The sequence below is a fragment of the Desmodus rotundus genome, chromosome 3 (assembly GCF_022682495.2).
Source record: "Desmodus rotundus isolate HL8 chromosome 3, HLdesRot8A.1, whole genome shotgun sequence".
Taxonomy (NCBI): domain Eukaryota; kingdom Metazoa; phylum Chordata; class Mammalia; order Chiroptera; family Phyllostomidae; genus Desmodus; species Desmodus rotundus.
Window position 1 is genome coordinate 199,287,869 of NC_071389.1, and position 20,074 is coordinate 199,307,942.

The 20,074-nt window shown below is 43.7% G+C and overlaps 1 protein-coding gene across 3 annotated transcripts in view; it reads right to left on the reverse strand.

Annotated features, from left to right (window-relative positions):
* Nucleotides 1–1,211: 1,211 nt before the first annotated feature.
* SMC1B (structural maintenance of chromosomes 1B) overlaps nucleotides 1,212–20,074 on the reverse strand; it is a 53,265-nt gene continuing 34,402 nt past the window's right edge. Inside the window, exons 16-25 of one of the 3 annotated variants that reach the window (XM_024579518.3) lie at nucleotides 16,280–16,421; nucleotides 15,273–15,418; nucleotides 12,476–12,629; nucleotides 11,795–11,893; nucleotides 9,641–9,797; nucleotides 8,991–9,145; nucleotides 7,775–7,926; nucleotides 5,763–5,832; nucleotides 3,003–3,113; nucleotides 1,212–1,659 (exon numbers count right to left, since the gene is read on the reverse strand). In XM_024579518.3, coding sequence (XP_024435286.1) covers nucleotides 1,558–1,659; nucleotides 3,003–3,113; nucleotides 5,763–5,832; nucleotides 7,775–7,926; nucleotides 8,991–9,145; nucleotides 9,641–9,797; nucleotides 11,795–11,893; nucleotides 12,476–12,629; nucleotides 15,273–15,418; nucleotides 16,280–16,421 — 1,288 coding nt within the window. In that variant the 3' untranslated portion in view covers nucleotides 1,212–1,557. The remainder of the gene's footprint in view (nucleotides 1,660–3,002; nucleotides 3,114–5,762; nucleotides 5,833–7,774; nucleotides 7,927–8,990; nucleotides 9,146–9,640; nucleotides 9,798–11,794; nucleotides 11,894–12,475; nucleotides 12,630–15,272; nucleotides 15,419–16,279; nucleotides 16,422–20,074) is intronic. The other 2 variants (XM_053919695.1, XM_024579519.3) reach the window with 2 other exon arrangements.

The following is a 20,074-nucleotide window of genomic DNA, read 5'->3' on the forward strand; positions in this document are numbered from 1 at the left end:
CAGCCCTGACGCCACCAGCTCCCTCAGACCCTCCCCGTCCACTGCCAGATCTGGTGATGCCCACTCACAGGCCAGCTCCAGGGCGCTTTCAAGATAAAGTGCCACGTTTACTATAATGTTTGTGTAGTTCTTAACCATTTAATGTGTGTAAGCCAACTATTAGCAACCCCATGTTTCCCATTGCCTGTGGGTTTGCCTGTTCTCAATAGCGAGGTGGTTCCAGGAATGGGGTGGGGGTGCTGCTTTAGAACGGACAGTCTGACGCCAAGTTAGGAGAGCAGCCGGGAAGAGATGAGGGTTGACACTGAGCTCAGGTGGCACTAAAGGGACATTACAGTGTTAGGCTGATGTCTTTCCAGGCAGAGGGAGTCGGGGATTTAGATCGTGCTGCCAGTACTGAAACAAGGACAAAGGACCAGCAGAGTGGTTTCTGCTCTGCAGTTCACAGAGATGAGCTGCCGAGGGCAGGAAGCAAGGCTCGGGGCTTAAGTTCTTGGGCACAGAGTGTGTTCTGTTACATGAAACAATGAGTGCTGTTCAGAAGCAATTCCATTACTTCAGGCTACTCCTTGGTTGGTAGCTCTTGGGCCCAAAGCAGTCTTACACAGAAGACTGCCAGCACCCTGGAATGCTTTAGTCTGTTCTGAAATGGAAGTAAAGTACTGTTGACAATTATGCAACTTTCTTTCCCGCCTGTTAACAACGGATTAAGTGGAGAAGGCAGCTGGGAACACCTGTGTTCATGTCCTTCCTAACAAATCCTATTCAGAAAAATTTAGATTACATTGGAGCAGTCATAATTCAATTTTGCCTTAAATTTTTTTTTTTTTGCTTAGAAAACTAGATGGGAGACATTTGAAATTAGATTATTTTTAATTGGTATTTTCATATTGACATCAGTTTCTCTGAAATTATTTCTCATAAAACCTACGTTCAATATCCTATAACTAATATATTTAGAAACCAAGAGTATCCTTTAAAGATTACTTAAACGAACAAGGCAAGACCAGAGTGAAGATGATGTAGAATTCAAAATTTTTCTGGCTTTCAAAATGGAAATGAAAACTACGGTACAAAATTGTACCCTCTTTTTGAAAGTCATGCAAAACTGACTCTCACAGGAAACTACCTACGGGAATGAGGCCTGAACACTCCTTAATGGAAATAAGCAACAGCTTGTTGAGCTGGAAATAGTTAAGCTTTTACTTTTTTAAAAATCCTCACCCCAAGGACTTATTTTTGATTTTTTTTTTTTTTTTTGAGAGAGATCATCAATCAGTTGCCTCCCATATGTTCCCCAACTGGGGATTGAACCTGCAACCTAGTATGTGCCTTGACCAGGGATTGAACCGGAAGTCTTTGGTGTAGGGGAGGATGCTGCAACCAACTGAACAACCCGGCCTGGGCTAAGCTTTCTGTTAAATGGCGCACAGCCTGTCTTGCTTGCTCCATAGTTAATCAACGGCTGTTTGAACATTAGAGAACTGAACAGTGAGGACCCTGACCACTATCTGATCTGCTTGGAGAGTTGGCAGTGGCTCAAGGGCGCTATGGCCCCTAACGAGACTCCTGCTGTCTCCTGCTGCTTTCTTGGCCTTCAGTGTCTGGATACTGAGAAAGATCTAGGGTCAGTACTCGGCTGAACATGTGGTCGTCGCGCTGAAATGGAGAGCAGAGAGGTGAGTCAGTCCTTCGTAGGAAAAGGCGTTACTAAGTGTAAAGTAAGAGCCAATAGTGAATCTGGATTTGCATTTAAAAAGGAAATTCCTTACGGCCACCTAAGAAGGTATCAACTGTCTGCATTTACATCAGCTTTACTGATTTGCTTAGTTTTTGTATTATCTGATAAAGAGCACTAGAATAGTCCATGCCAAAATATGGTTCTCGTGTATGCGGATTGTTTTGAGCTACTGCGAACCAGCAGATGCAGGAAAGCTACAGGACCTGGGCACAAGCTTTCCTCTTGTGAAGGAAATTTACATTTTGTAAAAGGTGATGCCTTCCCTACTCTTAACAACTCATCAATGGAGAAGGCACCTATTTGAATCTGCAGAGCAAACATGACTTGTTTACCACACTCTTCCTGGTCACCTTCCCATCACCACCCTCTCCAGAAGCCGGAAGCCCTTTTCTCTCGTTACAGCCTGAGGTAGTTGGGAGGCCCAAGCTCTAGCCACCCCTTAGGTTACTCAGGCGCGATGCTCATGTTCATGAGCTCCTGGTTTTCTCTCGGTAACCTGTCTCGCCCAATCTGATTCACAGGCCCAGCAGAGGCCCTAAGAAGGAGACTGTTTTCCTCTTCCACATGGGGTGAGAGCTCTCATTTCTCTCCTGCAGCAAAGCTCCCATGGTCCCCTAACATTTTATAGGCACAGGAAGGGAAACTATTTTTTATCTTAGCTCAAAGGAGAACTCAAAAAGGAAAACCTCGCTGTTCAAAAGTGGAATGATTAGAACTAGTTGCTCTACTTCATTAGCCTGAGTATTTTGAACAGCTTAAGAAAGTGTGTTCAAATTCTACAAACTACTATGCAATCTGGAACTTCCGGTCAATTTCTTTGTTTTTTTTTTCCTTTGGTACTTTTGGAAGGTAAATGGTTCCTTGTTAGTTCTACCACAATGCATTTGTCTTTGCCTAAAACATTCAAACATTACAGAAATAGGAACTACAATATTAAGTTTACTCTGCGTAGTTAATATGTATTATTATTTTCAGAGCAATGCTCTGCAATTTTTGATTTGCTTTTTATATTTTAAATCTCTGTACTGCCAAAGAAAAATATCTGAGTACTTTTAAATCTTATTTGATTAAAAACTAATGTAAGCCTGTAGTTATCAGACGAGATTGGGCGCGTTCAGGGTGGTATGGCCGTAGACGCGGGAGGTGGCCTCCGGCAGCCTCAAGAGCCCATGTAGTTATCAACAGCAGAAATCAAACAGTATCTACAGTCTCTACGAGGAGCCTATGGTTGTGCGTCAGGACCCCGGAAGGTGGTCTTTACCTCTGGGTAGATACCGATCAGAGCATCGGCCTTGGAATAGAACTCCTCTTTCAGGGAAATGATTATCATCTGAACCTGTTCTTGAGTCTGCTCTTTGATGTAACTTGACACCTGGGAGGAAAGAAAAACCACACTTTTCACCAGCAAGAAAAGACCTCATTTCTGGACTCTGGGGGGAGTGTTCCTGCAGGTCTCAGCCAGCCCATTTTAGGTGACAGACACTTACCTGCTTTCCTGGTAATTTGGTAAGCCCACTACAACTGGAGAAACAGAACTAGCTCAGATTCTAACATAAGAGGTTAGTAAAATTACAAACCACATTAGATCTAGGATCTAAAACTTCAAGAATAAAACTTTTTTTTATCCACAATAAAATGTGCAATTATATGCCATAAATATGCAATCATCCTTTATAACAAGATAAAACAAAAGCTACCACTCAGACGTTTTATGAGGGTGAAGGACAGCTGGTGTTTAAACTTCCAACTTCCTATTTTGCCAGCTGAAAGCCTGAAAACGGAAAATACGGCAATGACATGTATTTATAATCCAGTCATTTGGTTAGAGGTGAGCTCTGCAGTTTCTTCAGGAAGGTCAATTCTAAGGAATGAGAATAAGAACAGAACAGTCTGGATAGAAATGGGCCTTAGTAACAAACTGCTCAGAACTTGGAGAATGGTGAAGAACTTAGACTTAAACCACAGTTTATCAAGACACTTGCCAACTCCCTGGATCTCCCTGTGTGCCCAGAATGGGTCTTCTCCATGTGTTTTGGTCCTGACTGCACCCAAGATACTAAGCACACAGCGTTGGAAGCAGGAATGGCAAGCTTCAGGTGAGGACTGAGTCACTAGCAGAGCTGAATGACGAGAAGAGGGAAACTGCTTTTGGCTAAGAGGTTGAATTGACAGAGGAACCCCAGCATAGTAGGCAACGGTAGTCACTATGCTCCAGGACTAAAAAAGTCTTGGGACATTGATCAGAGAGGAAGAGGAGACAGGATGTAACGATGGAAGGCATGCATTCTGCTTGGAGGGTTACCTATGAAAAATGCTGGGCACCCTGGTCACAAGGGGGAGTGGAGCGATGTGACAATTGCTCGTACGGCGTGACTGCTAAGACTCAGTACGGCAACGGAGTGCCAGGAACTCACATCTCAAAGGGAAACTGGAAGTGAAGAGGTTTTTAACACACAGGATGGAGAGTAAAAGAAAAGTCTTAAGTAGGACCTAGTTCCTGGAGACGCCATCATGTGAACATCAACCAACAAACATCTACATTTTGCTAGAAGATACAGGCATCTTAAATGCCACTGAGAGAAGATGCAGTCCACCAAGACAGATGCCCACTACTCTGTAACACACAGAATATAGGATACAAGGTGCCCAAATTAATCGAACGGGTGATTTCTCCCAAATAAGCCAGGCCTTGGAGTCCAGTTCCCTGATGTAGACTGGTTGGCATTCAAGAGACAAGATGTTCTTTTGTTCCTATATTCTTCTCCCAGTTACCCTGAAGTCTGGAAGGTCACAGAATGCGGCTCGTGCCTGTCCTCTACACGGTTCAGGGGACTAAGTGTTGTGGGTCTGGAGTTGTCCTGTTCTTATTCGCACTGAAACATGTCCAGAGAGCAGGCTCCTGAGAGATCTGGGTTAGATGAACGCATCTTGGGAAATGCTGAGAGGCAACCTGCACGCCATTCGAAGGTACCTGGGACTGCAGCTCCTGAAAGTCCCGACTCTCCCAGGCCTTTCGCATGAGACTCAGTAAGAAATCAGGGAGGTCAGCTTTAGAGACTCGGGGCCTGGGACCTGAATGGCACCCCGAGAGCGAATGCATGTCTCTGAGAGGGGGACTCTAACTACGCTCACGAGACGAAGGTGTAAACCAGAATGCCCACTTACAAGTTAATAATGAGAAACTTATCTGTCAGCGTGGCCGATCTCCTGGTAAGCAGCTGTAAACACAAAGCCCAGTCATTTTTGGAAGGTGGATGTGCCTCGAATCAGAACCAGGAGTCTAATTCACCCATCTCTAAAAATGGGTGTTCTTGGGCAGGAGGATCATGGCACCAGGAGTCTGTAGGCCACAGGGGCGCCCCCCTCCCCCCAGGCAGTGAAGGGTCATGCTGGCGTGGGCCTCTGTCCCTTGGTCATGCTTCCATGGCTGGCCCCCTCCTCATGTCAAAAGTCAGGATGTGCAGCCTGAGAGCCTCTTCCAGGTGGCCTGGCTATCTGCGCACTGATCTTTAAGGCTGACCTGAAATTGAACTCTCAGGAGTTAACTGTTTCCTTGGTTCCCTCACTGTCTCAAATACTGGAAACACCACCACACACAAGTTCAGTAACTGGATAAACTTTAATGAATAAAACGGAGGGGCACCACTTCAAACTTTAATTACTTTGGAATTTTATTTAGAGATATTATTTTTGGACTTTATTGAACAACTGATTTGGTCCTGTTTGCCACGGGGCCTATTAGTGACTCTAACGTCCCAACATCTAAATTACAAGCAATGCTGGGGACCTGGCACCGCCATCTTCACTTGGCTCCGTGTAGAACCCTCAACGCTGATGGTCCCCTAAGCTTTGAATGAAACTGTCCAAACCATTTTGTTTTTAGATATTTAACTTATATTTGATTTTTCATCAATAATTATCAAACAAACTATTTTTGCTCAGGGTATACTGCCTCCTGACCAGAACATGATCCTTGAATTACAGGCGTTCTGTTGGGAATTAAAAGCAGAAGGACACTTACTTTGCCAATGTTAGTATTGTCCAGGGCTGCATCCACTTCATCCAAAACAAAGAATGGAGCAGGCCGAAAACTAGAAAGAAGGACAAGTTACAACTTTCCATCTGTTTTTCAAAAGACTGGGAGGAGAGGATTAGCCATATTCAGATAAATAAGATACATGCTTTGGATGCTTTTATCTAGGTCACCAATGAGCGGTATGTTACCAAATCTAATGCTCTATTCTCAGTCCACATCCCACTTGACCTTCACAGGTGGTGGTACCTGGGGCGGTCCTCTTGCCTGTTCCTCCGATGTCAAGGATGACAGGGTCTATTCCCCACCGACCTGTACCCACTGCCCCTTCCCAGCCCTGTCTGCCAACTCCTTGGCTCTCCATTTAACCCTGCAGTGCCCCTGGGGCTCAGGGCTTAGAGCACTCCTCTGATCTGCTCCCTTGCTGATTTCACCTGCTCTCAAGGCTGCAAATAACACCCACATGTGGATGGCCCCCACACTTCTGCTGATGGTTCTGATTTCTCTCCTGAACTTGCCTCCATTATCTAACAGCTTACTCAGCAATTCCTGATGGGTGTCTAATAAATAACTCAAACTCATCCAAAATCAAACTCTTCACCCGTCCCTCCAAACCTATTCCCTTCCTATTCCCTTCCTGTTGCCTTCCCCTCCTCAATTGATGGCAGCTCTTACCAGCCTAGTTGATTTACCAAAAGCCATGTAGTCATCCTCCCTGACTCCTTCTTCACACCCATGCCTGTCTCTGACCCTTCTGCTCTCACCCTGGTCCAACAGTAGTTTCCTAACCCTGTGCCTGACACAGCTGCATGGTGTCTCTCTGGCCTCAGGGCCTTTGCACGTGCTGACCTTCATGTCTACAACATTCTTCCCTTAGCTGTCCACGTTACTCGCTTCCTTAGTTCCTTCATGACTTTGCTCAGTTGTTACCTTCTCACAGAGGCCTTCCCAGATGACTCTTTAACATTACATCTCTTCACTGCTACTTAGAATCTCCATCCCCTGCTTTGTTTCTATGCAGCATTTGTCATTTTCTCAGGGTCTCCACATTAGAGATTTCATTTGTTAATACGCCTTATTTACCACCTGTCTTCCCCACCTAGAATGAGTATCTCTGAGGCAGGGATTTTGTTTTGTTCACTGCTGTCTCTTCAACGCATAAACACCACTCGCCACACAGTAAACACCGAATGAATAGCTGTTGAATAAATGGATGGGGGTGACAGCCAGAAATCGTCCTACTCTGGTAAGATTTACTCATCACGGGCTCATGTTTAGATCCTGCCCCGCTTTCCCCAGCTCCCCCTGCATTACTGTCTTTTCCTTTTGTCCCGTAGGGGTCTATTTCTCTTCCTTCCTGAGACCAGTAAAAACCAGTCGTAGAACTTCCATGTCGCCATTCCAGACCATGAGAATACAGGCAGCATCATCTGCACCTGAGATCTTTACGTAATGCCTTGGATGCTGAAAATTAATAGCCTTAATTAACTAACTTTTTTTCTTGATTGATCTTATAAACAGTGCCACTGTCATCAGTAGAAATGAAGGGGTGAATTTTTTTTTTCTAGAAGACATACTTTGCTTAACATTCTTTACTAAATAGCAGATCTCTGAATATGGACTAGGAAAATACTGTACAAGCTGGGTGTTTTTGTTTTGTGTTTGTTGTTACTGTTTTGTTTTTTCTTTTTCTTTTTTGGCAATTCTGATGTCACTCACATTTGGCCATTCCAAATATTTATTTTTCTATTTACTTTTGTATGAAGCGGAAATATCAGTAACAGAAATTTAATAAAAATCTGTCAAAGACTGAATTCTCTCTTAGATTTTCTGTTTAAATTGTTACAGACAGAAAACATCACCTGAAGTGTCTGGCTGAGGAAAATAGCTTTGTATCACATACTGCTAAACACAAGCAAAGACGAGCAGGGAACAGGGTCCGGGAGGAAGTGCACCGGTCTCCGCCCCGGTGTGGAGCCCCCAGTGCGCTGCGACCTTACCTGTGCACAGCGAACAGGAGAGCCAAAGCGGCCACACATTTCTCTCCCCCCGACAAATTGTCCATCGGCATGAACCGCTTGCCTGGGGCCACGCAGTTATAGCTAATTCCCTCCAAGTAAGGCTCTTCAGGGTTCTCTGGGCTAAGAAATGCCTGAAACACAAGTATTTATTTAACAAAATCTGGAAAGCAATTAGTAAATTTTAACTTGGATTTGCAATAGGGCTAATTGCAAAATATTCTAATGGTTAGGTCCCTGCCCCTACCCCCCACCCCCATTTTGATGGAAAAGACCAATGCCTGTGAATAATGTATCTAGCTCCACATGTGGTCACAGACAACAGGGTGTCTGTCTGGGAGGGACAACACGAAGGATCAGGCCTTCCAGGAGACTGCCATTCGAACTGCAGCAGCACATGCCAGTCTTAAAAAGGTCTTCATTCAATTCAGTCATTGGTCCATTTGTCAGCTGTTTATTGAACACCTATTTTGGGCCATGTATAGTAGGCACAGAGATGAATCCTGCCCTCAAAGAGTTAGTGAGTCTTTTTCTGTCCTACTTTACTCAAACTAAGTGAATTACATCTGGCTGAAATTCAGAACACCTGCTCCAGGGTCAGCTCTCAGTCACAAAGGACCACCATGAGAAAGGGTAACATATGAGAAAGCAGATACATAAGACCCGCCCTGCCCATCTTTCCTCATTCAGGCCCACAGTACCTGCTGTGGACACTGACAACGGAAGGGAGGGCTTACGGCACGGACTACCATTACAGTTCACCTGGCTGGGTTTGGGTCGGGCCTTCAGTTCTTTCCTTCGTTACTCAGGTCAACTCTACAGACCCCAGCTCAACCATTTCCCAAGACCCTCTCCGCTCCCCTACCTTCACTACAGAGACCACCGGCAGTTCAATAAAACCAAACTAGTACCAGTCAATGTAAGTCCAGAACTAAAGGGAACTTGGAAACCAGGTGATTGATCCCACTCATTTTGCAGATGAAGAACCAGGACTAGAGACCTGGACTTGTCCAGGCTGGCTGGAGGTCGAGTACGTGGGATCTAGAACGGACTATTATGATAACCAGTCTTCATCAGCTGACTCTGCCCTGTCAGTGGGTCACTCAAATAACGTGGTGGGTATTTATTTCCCACCAGAAAAAAAGCACAACCAGTAATACAAACTTCCCAATAATACTTTGGGGTGAAAAATACATACTTGGGCACTGTTGTTTCTGCAGAGCTTCTTGTAGATTTGATCAATTGAGACTGAGACGTGCTCAAAACACTGGCTGAAAAGATCATATCTCCTTTTTTTCACCTGCTCAAACTCTTGCCTACACATTCTGGCTTCCTTTCTGCTGGCCTCAAAAGCTAAGAGAGAATCAATGTTCTTTATTTTAGAGACCACTGAGGAGCTTCTCTTTGATTTTATAGCATAAATTATTTAAAAAACTGGATTTTGAGGTTGGTTGTCTTGAATAAAATCTACTTTGAAAACTCATAAGTTATTATTAACTCCACAAACATGGCTCTTGCAATTGACAAGCCCTTATTCTGTTGGGGTGAATTTTTAAATAATAATGACTAGTTCTAATGAAGTGTCTAATATGCCTATTATGCTGATATAAAATATATTATCTGTTCAAAAACAATAAACTTGTTTTTAAATTAAAGTAGAACACTTTTCAAAAGGGAAGCAATTAAAAGTGATGCAGTATTAAAAATACACATTAATATAAGACAACGAAGAAAATATATATAATAAAAACAAATATGCGATCCAGGGGGAGTTGTTGATAACTGTTACAGAAGCCAAACCCAACCCCCGGGAGCGCGATCTTGCTAAGGACTGAAGCTCAATTTCACCATCTGCGGACTCCTGGAACTTGTCTCGGACAGTCTTCAGGTTCTCCAGGGCTCTCAGGTTTGGGGCTGCTGTCTTCAACAGGACATCTTCTTGTGATGCTACTTGTTGCATGAGGAGCCTAAGGTGGGCCTCGATTTCTTTATCAGATTGTAGAGACTATTATTGGCAAAGAACAGCAATGATCAGCATGCCTTTTAGATCCAAACTGCTAAGGGATCAGTCACAGGGTCTGGCCCCACCTCCCTCACCAGCCCCCTCCCTGTCTGATGAGTCACGCGCACTGTTTGTGCCTTCCCAAGTGGGCTGTGCTTTCACAGCTTTAATTATTGTTACACATGTTGCTGTCTTGGAATGTGCTTCCCCTCCATATTTCTTCATTTGGCTGAAAATCAACAATGCGTGTATTTCCTTCACTTACTCGTTCATTAAAAATACTGACCATCTACTATTAGATATGGAGAATTCAATGATTAAAAAACAAGAAACCTGTCCCGCCTTGGCTGGTGTGGCTCAGTGGATTGAGTGCCCACCTGCAAACTAAAAGGTTGCCGGTTTAATTCCTGCTCAGGGCACATGCCTGGGGGGTTTCAGGCCAGGTCCTCAGTTGGGGACGTGTGAGAGGTAACCGAGTGATGTATCTCTCACACACTGATGTTTCTCTCCCTCTCTTCCCCTCTCTCTGAAAATAAATAAATAAAATCTTAAAAAAAAACCCCATCTGTCCTCTTCTTGCCTTTAAAGAGCTCGCAGGAAGTGGGACATACACGCTGGCATCTGCAGCAGTGCGGAAGCCCTCTGACAGGCAAGCACGGGTACCACGGTGAGGGAGGGACGTCCAACCCACCTGAAGAGTATCACAGAAGCTAGAGCCTGAGCATGAACAGCTCGAACTCGAGCAAGGGAACAAGTGGAACGGGCATGACCTGCCAGGAAAATTGTCTTGACCTCCTAGAGGGGGTTAATTACTATACAATAAATAGGACTTTTTAATTTATTGGGAAAGAATTATTTGAAAAACATTGAGTAAATTGCTTAACTTAGGAACCTTTTTCAAAACAGATTCTTACCTCATGCCATATGCTAAAATAAATTGCAGATGAATTACATAAGTGAATGAAAACAAAAAAAAACCATAAACAGGAAAAAATATTTGTATTTACTCTGTAATGGGGTATGATGGACTTTCCAGATATGAAAGCACTAAATAGACTGTAGAAAAAATAAAAGGTTCTTTCTGATTGCCTAACAATACCACAGCTACAATCAAAAGGCCCAACAAATGTAATAAAATATATTAAGAACACATGAAAAGACATGGTGGGTATTGCTACTTGGCATCCGTCCACTCAGCATTCCCTCCTTTCTCACACAGCCTCCGTTTGACCGTTTCGCCCTCATAGACCCCTAGTGCCTGGGGGGAAGGTGGGGTGGTGGGCCTGCTGGGTCTAAGACTAAGTCCAGCCCACCCCAACAGTGATTGGTTTGGAATGAACATGTGACCCAAATCAGGCCCCTGTGATGAGGGGACAATTGCTGGAGCTTTGTAGGAAAAGCTCTCCTTCAATGTCAAATGCCCCCCACTGCAAAAGGCCTTTCTCTTCTGTGAAGGTCATGGCCGTGGCTGGAAAGCAAAGAACGGCTGCAGTCCCTTTGCCCTCCTGAGAGAAGCAGCGCAGGACGGAGTCAAACACGAAGAAAAGCAGGTCCATAGGGATGACTGAGAACAGAGTCAGAGACTCTAAGTTCGAGACCGTGACCTGGATTCCAGGCCTGTGCTCTGCAGCCAGGAAGGCTCTGTCGCCTACTGAGGTAGCACCCTAGGACACTGCAAAGCCAAGTCAGCACACGCTGGGGCATGTTGGCTACTTTTGTCTATTGCAGGACTTAAAAAACTTCAATGTTCATTGGGAATCGAAATACTGGTGACCACAAAGAGCTTTCTTCTTCCGCAAGATACTTCATGGTATTAGTGTTCTGCAAAATGCAGTGAGAAATGCTGATATAAATGTTTAATAATTTTTATCAGCTATTTCTTCATTAGAAAATCTACATTTCCTTTGAATTTATGCTCTAAGGTCTAAAACTTACCCTACAGTATTTAAATATTCACTATACTGCAAGTCAGTCATGAACAACAGAAATCTTTCAATTACCTTCAAATCTTCTCGTAGAGAGCTGTAGTCTATCTCAATGGCTGCTTCCTTTTCATATATGTCCAGTGTTGCCTGGGTACTTTCTACCTCAGTCCCCAACTGGAAAACACAGAAAGCCCTTTCCTCGTTATCTGACGTGGGGATCTCCACTCATCTGTCTTGCCCCACCTCTCCAACTCCAAGTGACTGTCACCTCACTCAAGTCTGGCCTGTAAGACCATGACAGTGTGGCCCCAGCCAGCTGGTGCCGTGTCACCCCTTCAACTGCACTCTGTGCCAGTCTCCCCTGCGCTCACTCTGCTCCAACTGCACAAGGCAGGCGCATATCCCCCCCGGGACCAGCACGCGGCCCTCTGCCTGGACAGCCGTCCCCCAGATGTCTGGGTCACTTCCCCTCTCAACTCCAAAAGCTTTAACTCTCTGACGTCTCTTGGGTGTCTCCTCACAAGTAAGAAACTGGCCTGTCCCATGGGCTAAAAGGACCTGGATGAGCAAGAGCAGAGAACTGCACAAAGTGCTTGGTCATCTTCTGTCCCAGGAGGGGGAGACGTCTTCTCTGCCCCTACAGGGGTGCCAGGACACGGGGAAGGACCTGCAGAGCTGGGACATCACTAGGCAGCAAAGGGCACTGCGTCAAGTTCTACACAGCTGCGCCCATTTTAAAACCACTGGCTGGAATACCTCTACTTCAATGATGTCATCCAGTGACCCCGACAAAAGGATTATTTCAATGTCTTGAACTTTGCAATCAAGCAGCATATTATGCTTCTCTAGCCGTTTCTGTTCCAGAGAAGACTGAATGGTTACAACTTCTTTTTGCCATTTTCCCACTTCCCTGTAAACACACAGATATGAAAAAGTGATTTTATTTTACTCACTATATAAAATTTCATCGAAGAAGAAAAATGTTAAATTTACATAAAATTATTTTTTCCTATGAGTGCTATAAGTTCTCACGTGATCTCACTTATGCTGGTAATTGAAACTTTAACACTTGGGAATGTAATTAGTTAATCCAAGGGAGAATTATTCAACGATGAGCATTCCTCCTTTCATCAGGCTACCAATAATACAGTTCTTTCCTGCTTACTTTAATTTTAAATCTGTGCAATTTTTCAAGCTGCGTTTCTTCTTATTTATTTATTTTTTCATTGAATCGAATGGGTAACACTGGTTAGTAAAATTATACAGGTTTCAGGTGTACAGTAGTGTAACACAGCACCTGCATATTGCATTGTGTTCCCCACCCCAACCAAGCTGCACTTCTCCCTCAATATAAGCTCTACAGTTTAGACCCTCAAACCAAGAGAGTCTCTTAGTAAGAGGAATGTCTCTCCAGTTAAGGTATTTCACACCTCACAGCTCTGGGAACTGTGTTACCACCACCACGACCACCAACGTAATGCCTTTTGTCTTCAGTGAGTGCTTGGGAATTCTACCAGCTAAAACAATAAATGATTTTAAAAAGAACCTAGAAACAGAACCAAAAAATAGAGTTATATGGTTTTCAAGAATATGACAACAAACAAAAGATGTGGTTCTGTTTCATCTTTAAAAAAAAGAAGAGTAAAAAAACTTTCATTGCACTCAAGAATCTTAGACAAAACTTTTGGCTGTGTCTGGGGCACATGGAAAAGGGGCCACATAATGACCCTGACAAGCTCAGGGGAGCTCTGCATAGTGGGCCCTACAAAGTTAGAGACAGAAAGGGACCTCGCAGGACGGTCTGAACATAAAATTCCTTGCTAAAAGCAAGACAGAGAGTTACATTCTAGGCTTGTAGCTTCCTTGCAAAGGCCGATCTTTACCTTAAGTGAGCCTGTCCATTGTCTTCCTGCATCTAACACATGCTTAGAAAGTCAAAGTAACCTCCTTCTCCAGACCCCTCAGGGCAGTACAACCCCCACCAGAGCCAGAGCAGGCGGCCACAGAGCCCCTCATTGCTCTCATGGGCAACATGCCAAACCTTGGCATGTGGGCAACGAGAGCAATGTGCTGTAACGGTAGATATTAACTCTCCCATGCCCACCAATGTGTCTGTTTTAGTTTTCATCCAATCCCAGAGATTTCCCCACTCTGTTTCTCCCACACCCTAACCTATATCCAGTGGATTTCATATGACCCCTTATGTCTTTTCCTCGGATTTGAAAGTGTAACATAAGCTGCAGAACCGCCATTCTGCAAAGCATTTTCTCGATCCATTGCAATTTTGCTTCCTGGTAATTGTCAAAAGTGTGGCTCAGGTAAACTCTTGTAAGTCTTCTTCTTAGGTTGGATGTTCTTTTGTCAACACCTGAAACACTGAACATCTCCGAACAGCGAGGAACACCGTGAAACGCCCAGAGACCGAGCAGAAACAGCGCATTTCACCTATCGCTGACAGCGGCGTCAGTCACACAGGAAAGCCGCTGTCACGGCAGTGCGACAGAGTCAACTGATCCAAGAAGTTACTGTCATCATCGTGGCAGATGCACACGCCCATCAGGTGCCGGGCACTGTTTTGAGAGCCCATAAACGGCCACTCATTCAACCTCACAACTATTCCCTGAGTGGGCACTGTCATCCCCATCTTCCTGCCGAGGGAAGGGGGTGCAGTATTTAAGGAGCAGAGATGGGACACGCAGCCACGTGGTCATGGTCCCCACCCGTCATGCTTTGTCACACAAACAGACTAGAGGGAGACTCTGCAGAAGGAAAATACCAGTGTCAAGAGGAATTTAGGGTAAGGGACTCTTTTAAAAAAATATTGTATTTATTTATTTTTAGAGAGCAGGAAGGAGGGGGAGAAAGGGAGGGAGAGAAACATCTATGTGAGAGAGAAACATCGATCTGTGGCCTTGGGGTCCGAACCTGCAACTCCGGCATGTGCCCTGACTGGGAATCAACCAGCAACCTTTCACTTTACAGAACGATGCCCAACCAAGCCACACCAGTCAGGGTGGGTGAGGGACTCTTTATATAGGTCCATGTTTTCATCTGTGAAAAAGAACCACTCACTCTTGCCCTGGACAGTGTAGATTAGTTGGTTGGAGCAGCACCATTCTGTAATCGAAGGGTTTCAGGTTCGATTCCTGGTCAGGGAGCACACATCTGGGTTGTGAGTTTGACCCCCGATCTGGATGTGTATGATCCCCCATTCAGGCGTGAACGGGAGGCAACCAATCGATGCCTCTTTCTCTCTCTCTCTCATCAATATTCTCTCTCTCCTTTCCTCTCTCCCTGTCTAAAAGTAATGAAAAAGTGTCCTCAGGTGAGGATAAACAAACAAACAAACAACGAACAAAGCTACTTACTCTAAACAACTAAGCTGTCTCTTGGTTTCCTCCTAAATTAGGATGTTAAAAGCTGTGATGTGAGACCAAAAGCAACAAAGGACACATATTCAAATAATAAAATTTCCTACAATAAATATCAAAGTCATGATAAACATCTTCAGAACTTGGTTATAGCCTTTCAAACTGATGAACTTCTTAATTACCTGTCAATAGCCAGAAACTTCTTCCGTTCCTCTTCCATTTGAGCTTGGGCTTTCTCAGCGCTGGAATTCTGAGCAGCAAATACGTCCTGAAGTCGCTGCCGCTTTGCCATGAGCTCATCCACAGCTTGCAGACAGTTTTCTTCAGCCTGAGTGGAGGTGATTTGCATTGCAGCTTTACCACCTTTTATGTCAATAAGGGCGATAGCTCTGCCTCTTACAGTGAAACCAAACCAGTCATTCTGAGGTGCACCCTTGTCCTGCGTGCTGCCTGAAGCTCCCTCCTGGAACAGGACCCTCTCGCTGCACACTCCTCGGAAATTGGTGATCACCACTCTGCCTTGGTCCTGCACTCTGGGTTCAGTCCTCCACTTACTGCCACCTGACTTCTGCTCCTGTCGTCCGGTGAAAACGTTCTTGCTACTACGACCTCTTCAGTAGCAAACTAGACATCTCCCAGGCTTTACTTTTTTGACAAGTTTCATCACTTCCTCCTTCTGGAAACTCTGGGGCTCCTAGGCTATCACCCCACTGCTTCCCCTTCATAACTTATGTGAACGCTCCCCTAGGCCCCCTCCCCGCTCTGCTGCTCTGCACTGCTTTCCTCTCTGCCTGGGAGTCTCAACCACTCACAGATGGTGTCTGTTTAACCCCACAGCCCGTCTAGACCTCTCCTGTTATCCACATGCTCTCTAACTCCTGGGTGAAAACTGCTATCTAGACATCACATAGGCACCTGAAGTCCCACAGGTCCAGAATTTTCTCTCCTTAACCTGCTCCTCCTATCTGCCAACTGCTCAAGTTATGACCAGCCAGTCCTCTGTGGCATGCCCCCTTCCACCTTCTCTCCCACTTCCAAATCTAGTAATTCATGAAACTATGCCCATTTTACTTCAAGTTACTTCTCAAATCTGTGCCCCCACCCCCTCTGTAACACTCAGGAGCATACAAAGGTGTACTCAGTGACGGAAGTCATTATTTCAGTGAGGAGACACTTCATTATTAATTACCTTCTTCAGGTTATCGATATCTTCTGCACTTTTCTGGATAGTTTCTTTTAATGTGCTGATCTTACTTAGTTTCTTCTTCAGCTGATTGCGACTATATTCGAGTTGAATATTAAGCCGAGTTTTTTGTTTCTCAAATTCTAATCTAGTGTAATAAAGTCAAGTGTTACAAGTGGTAAACATAATCCTTCGATTCTTTCTTTACTTTTTATACGGAAAATTTCAAACATACAAAAGTAGAAAGAATACTATAATGAATTCCCAGGTCACTACCACCCAGTTTTAATAATTATCAACCCATGGTCAATCTTGATTCACCTATTACCCCACTTACTACTCCTTTCACCACTGGATTATTTGAAGCAAATTCCAGACATCATGTAATTTCATCTGTAAGTATTTTAGTATGTATGTCAAAGTGAAGTGACTTCTAATACATAACCATACACTATTATAGATAAAAACGATAATTTCTTAAATACTAAATTGCTATCATTGACAAATTTCCTGGGTCTCATTTTTTTTTTAAAAAAACTGTTTCGTTTGACTCAGTAGCCATACATTGTATATGAGTATGTTTCTTAAATCTTTCATAATCCATAGGTTTCCTCTCCTCTTTAAGTTACAATTTTGTATCTATTTTTATTTATTTAGTCAGTCCTTTGAAATAGCTATTCATTCACAAACTCCAAACTTGGGAATGCAAGACCATGTTCCTTCCTTACCCACGTCCCTGTGTTGCAAGCTTCATAAAGTCTTCTAAAGGACTCTAACAACAACTGCAGCTCATCCTTTCCACCCTCTCTCCCTCAAATCTTGCTAACAGAGTCGTTTGTTCAAGAAACTCTTTAAACACTAATTGTATCAGATACTGTGCTAGAGATTACAGATACAAAGACAACAAAAACACAGTAATGATAAAAACAAAGAATACTATTTAATGACAGCTTACTAATGTGCCTGGCACTGTTATAAATGCTTTTACATAGATTAAGTCAAGTTGTTTGTCTCTCTGATACAGGTAATACCACTGTCCCTATTTTTTTTAAGATTTATTTATTTATTTTTAGAAAGAAGGGAGAGAAGAGAGTAATAGAAACATCGATGTGAGAGAGAAACATCCATTGGTTGCCTCTTGTACACACCACCAGGCATGTGCCCTGACTGGGAATTGAACTGCCAACCTTTTGCTTTGCAGGATGATGCCCAACCAACTGAGCCACACCAGTTAGGGCCCACAGCCCGTATTTAACAGAGAGACCAAGGCACAGAGAGGTGAGTATCTTGCCTAAGGCTACCCACTTAGAAGTGATGTAGCCTGTGTGACCTACTATGTGGGGCAACAGAACCCCTGCTCCTGACCATTCTGCCTGTAGGAGCGGTTAAGAACAAACTCGAGGGATTTCCTTCTGCTACAGGGGGCAGGCCTACAGACTGTGTATGAGTGAGACACTTCTTCACTTGGCTTTGGGACACCCCACTACTCTGGCTTTCCTCTCCCCTTACTCACTGCTCTTTAATGATTCCTTCTTATCTGCTCCATTTGTTAACATCACCTGGGAGCCCTTTTCTGTCTACATTCATTCCCTTGTTGATCTTATCCATCATATGACTTTAAGTACCATTTGTATGCCAACAATCCCAAATTTATACTTCCAGGCTGGACCCTACCCATGAACTCCTAACTTGTCTGTTCAACTGCCTGCGCTGCCTCTCCAATTGGACGGCAGAGGCATCACCCTAGGACGCACAATGGGTCAGCTACTGACAGTAATGGGGTGGGCCCTAGCCACGTGGCTCAGTTGGCTGGAGTGTTGTTCCATGCACCAAAGTTGCCGATTTGATTCCTGATCAGGGCCCATGGTTGGGGCACATACAGGAGGCAACCAAGTGATGTTTCTCCCTCACATCGACGTTTCTCTCTCTCCCCCTTCCTCTCTGTCTAAAAGTCCTCTGGTGTGGATTTAAAAAAAAAAGTAATGAAGTTTTATTAAGTTATTAGATGTTAGATCAATCTAAAATTTGATACCACTTTCTACATCAGTACAACTAGAAAAATACTGTATTCTTCAGTGTGTAACAAACACTTTTTTGCCCACATTTCTGAGGGAAAAATAAGGAATCGCATTATACATGGATATAATGAATACATGCCATGGGCGTAATACGGGGTATAGTAACCCTGTGTGCAATGTGCACAAAAACCATCGGGGCACATTATACGTGGTAAAATACGGCATCATAAATAAAGGTACTATTCATAAGAGAAAAAACTAAATTTGTAGGAATTAAGTTAGTAAGTACATATTTCTATGAAAAAAACTTTAGAATTATGATAAATATGATGATTTGAATAAGAGACATTCAATGTTCTTATTGAGAGGACTTAATATTTTGAAGATGTTCTCCCCAAAATAAATCTATAAATCCAATGCAATCTCAATCAGAATTCCAGTTTCATTATATGAGAAGCTCAATAAAAAGTGATAGGCAGAATTCTTTACAAAGCAAATCTGTTGAAGTTCAAATAGACTTCAGAATAAGAAGTATGACAGGGGTGAAAAGGGACATTTTATAATGATCAAAGATTTCATTCAGCAAAAAGACAACAAGCTGAAACATGTATGCACCTAATCACAAGGCTTTAAAATACAGGCGGTAGAAATGGACAGAAACTGGAAGGAGGAACTGACAGACCTAGAAGCACAGCTGGAAGTTCCAGCACTCCTGTCTCAGTGACTGCTAGAGGAACTAGACAGAGTCAGCAAGTACACAGAGGACGTGGGAAATACCAAGCAACTCAGCTGCCACTCAGAGAACACCCTGTCCAACAGCAGAATGCACTTTTCAAGTGTACACGGACATTTACTAAGACAGAATACACCAGACAAGCCTCAATGAATGTGAAAGGGCTGAAACAATGCAGAATATATTCCTTAACACAGCGAAACTAAAAATCAGTAACAGAAAAATATCTGAATCCCCCCTATTAAACAACATGCTTCTAAATGCCCCATCAGTCATAGAAAGAAATCACAAGGAATGTTAGAAAACGTTCTGAATAGAAAAATGAAAATACAACATACCAGCAGTAGTGGGATGCAGCTTAAGCAGTACTTAAAGGGAGTTACGAAGTCTGTCCAGAAAGTATCCAGCCATGTCATATGAAAAATAGAGATGTTTACTGAAGAAGATACAAGGAACATTGTACATAGAACAATGATACCTCAGTCCCCTTCAAGTAAGCCCCATGGGACCTCACACAGTTTTCCCAATCTCTGTCAGTTGCCCTGTTGTATTTTCTTGAATCTCAATGATGGCCTGAAATCTCCTCCCTTTCAAAGGTGCTATTAGTTTTGGGAAAAGGCAGAAGTCACAGTGCACCAAATCTGGGCTTTGGGGGGGCTGAGTCACCTGGGTGGGTGATGTGATGTCTTGACAAAAAATTCTGCGTGAGACGAGATGCATGGACAGCTGTGCTGTCATGATGAAGCTGCCAACCACCAGTTGCCCAGAGCTGCAGCCTCCTGAATATCCAAATAGTTTTGTGGAGGAATGTTCAAGCTTAATGCAAAATTTTTTGCAGATTCGTTGTTTTACTTGCTCATTTTGAATGTGACGGCCACATAATACAGATGCTCATTCAATGACATCTACTGCCCTCACTGACTAGTACAGTGAAGTCATCAGTGTTCACACATGCACATTCCAGTCCACGCTCCTTGGCTGCCAGGTTACATCGATGTCATGTAAACCATTCTTGTTATATTAACAATGGCTGGACTTTTTCTGGACAGA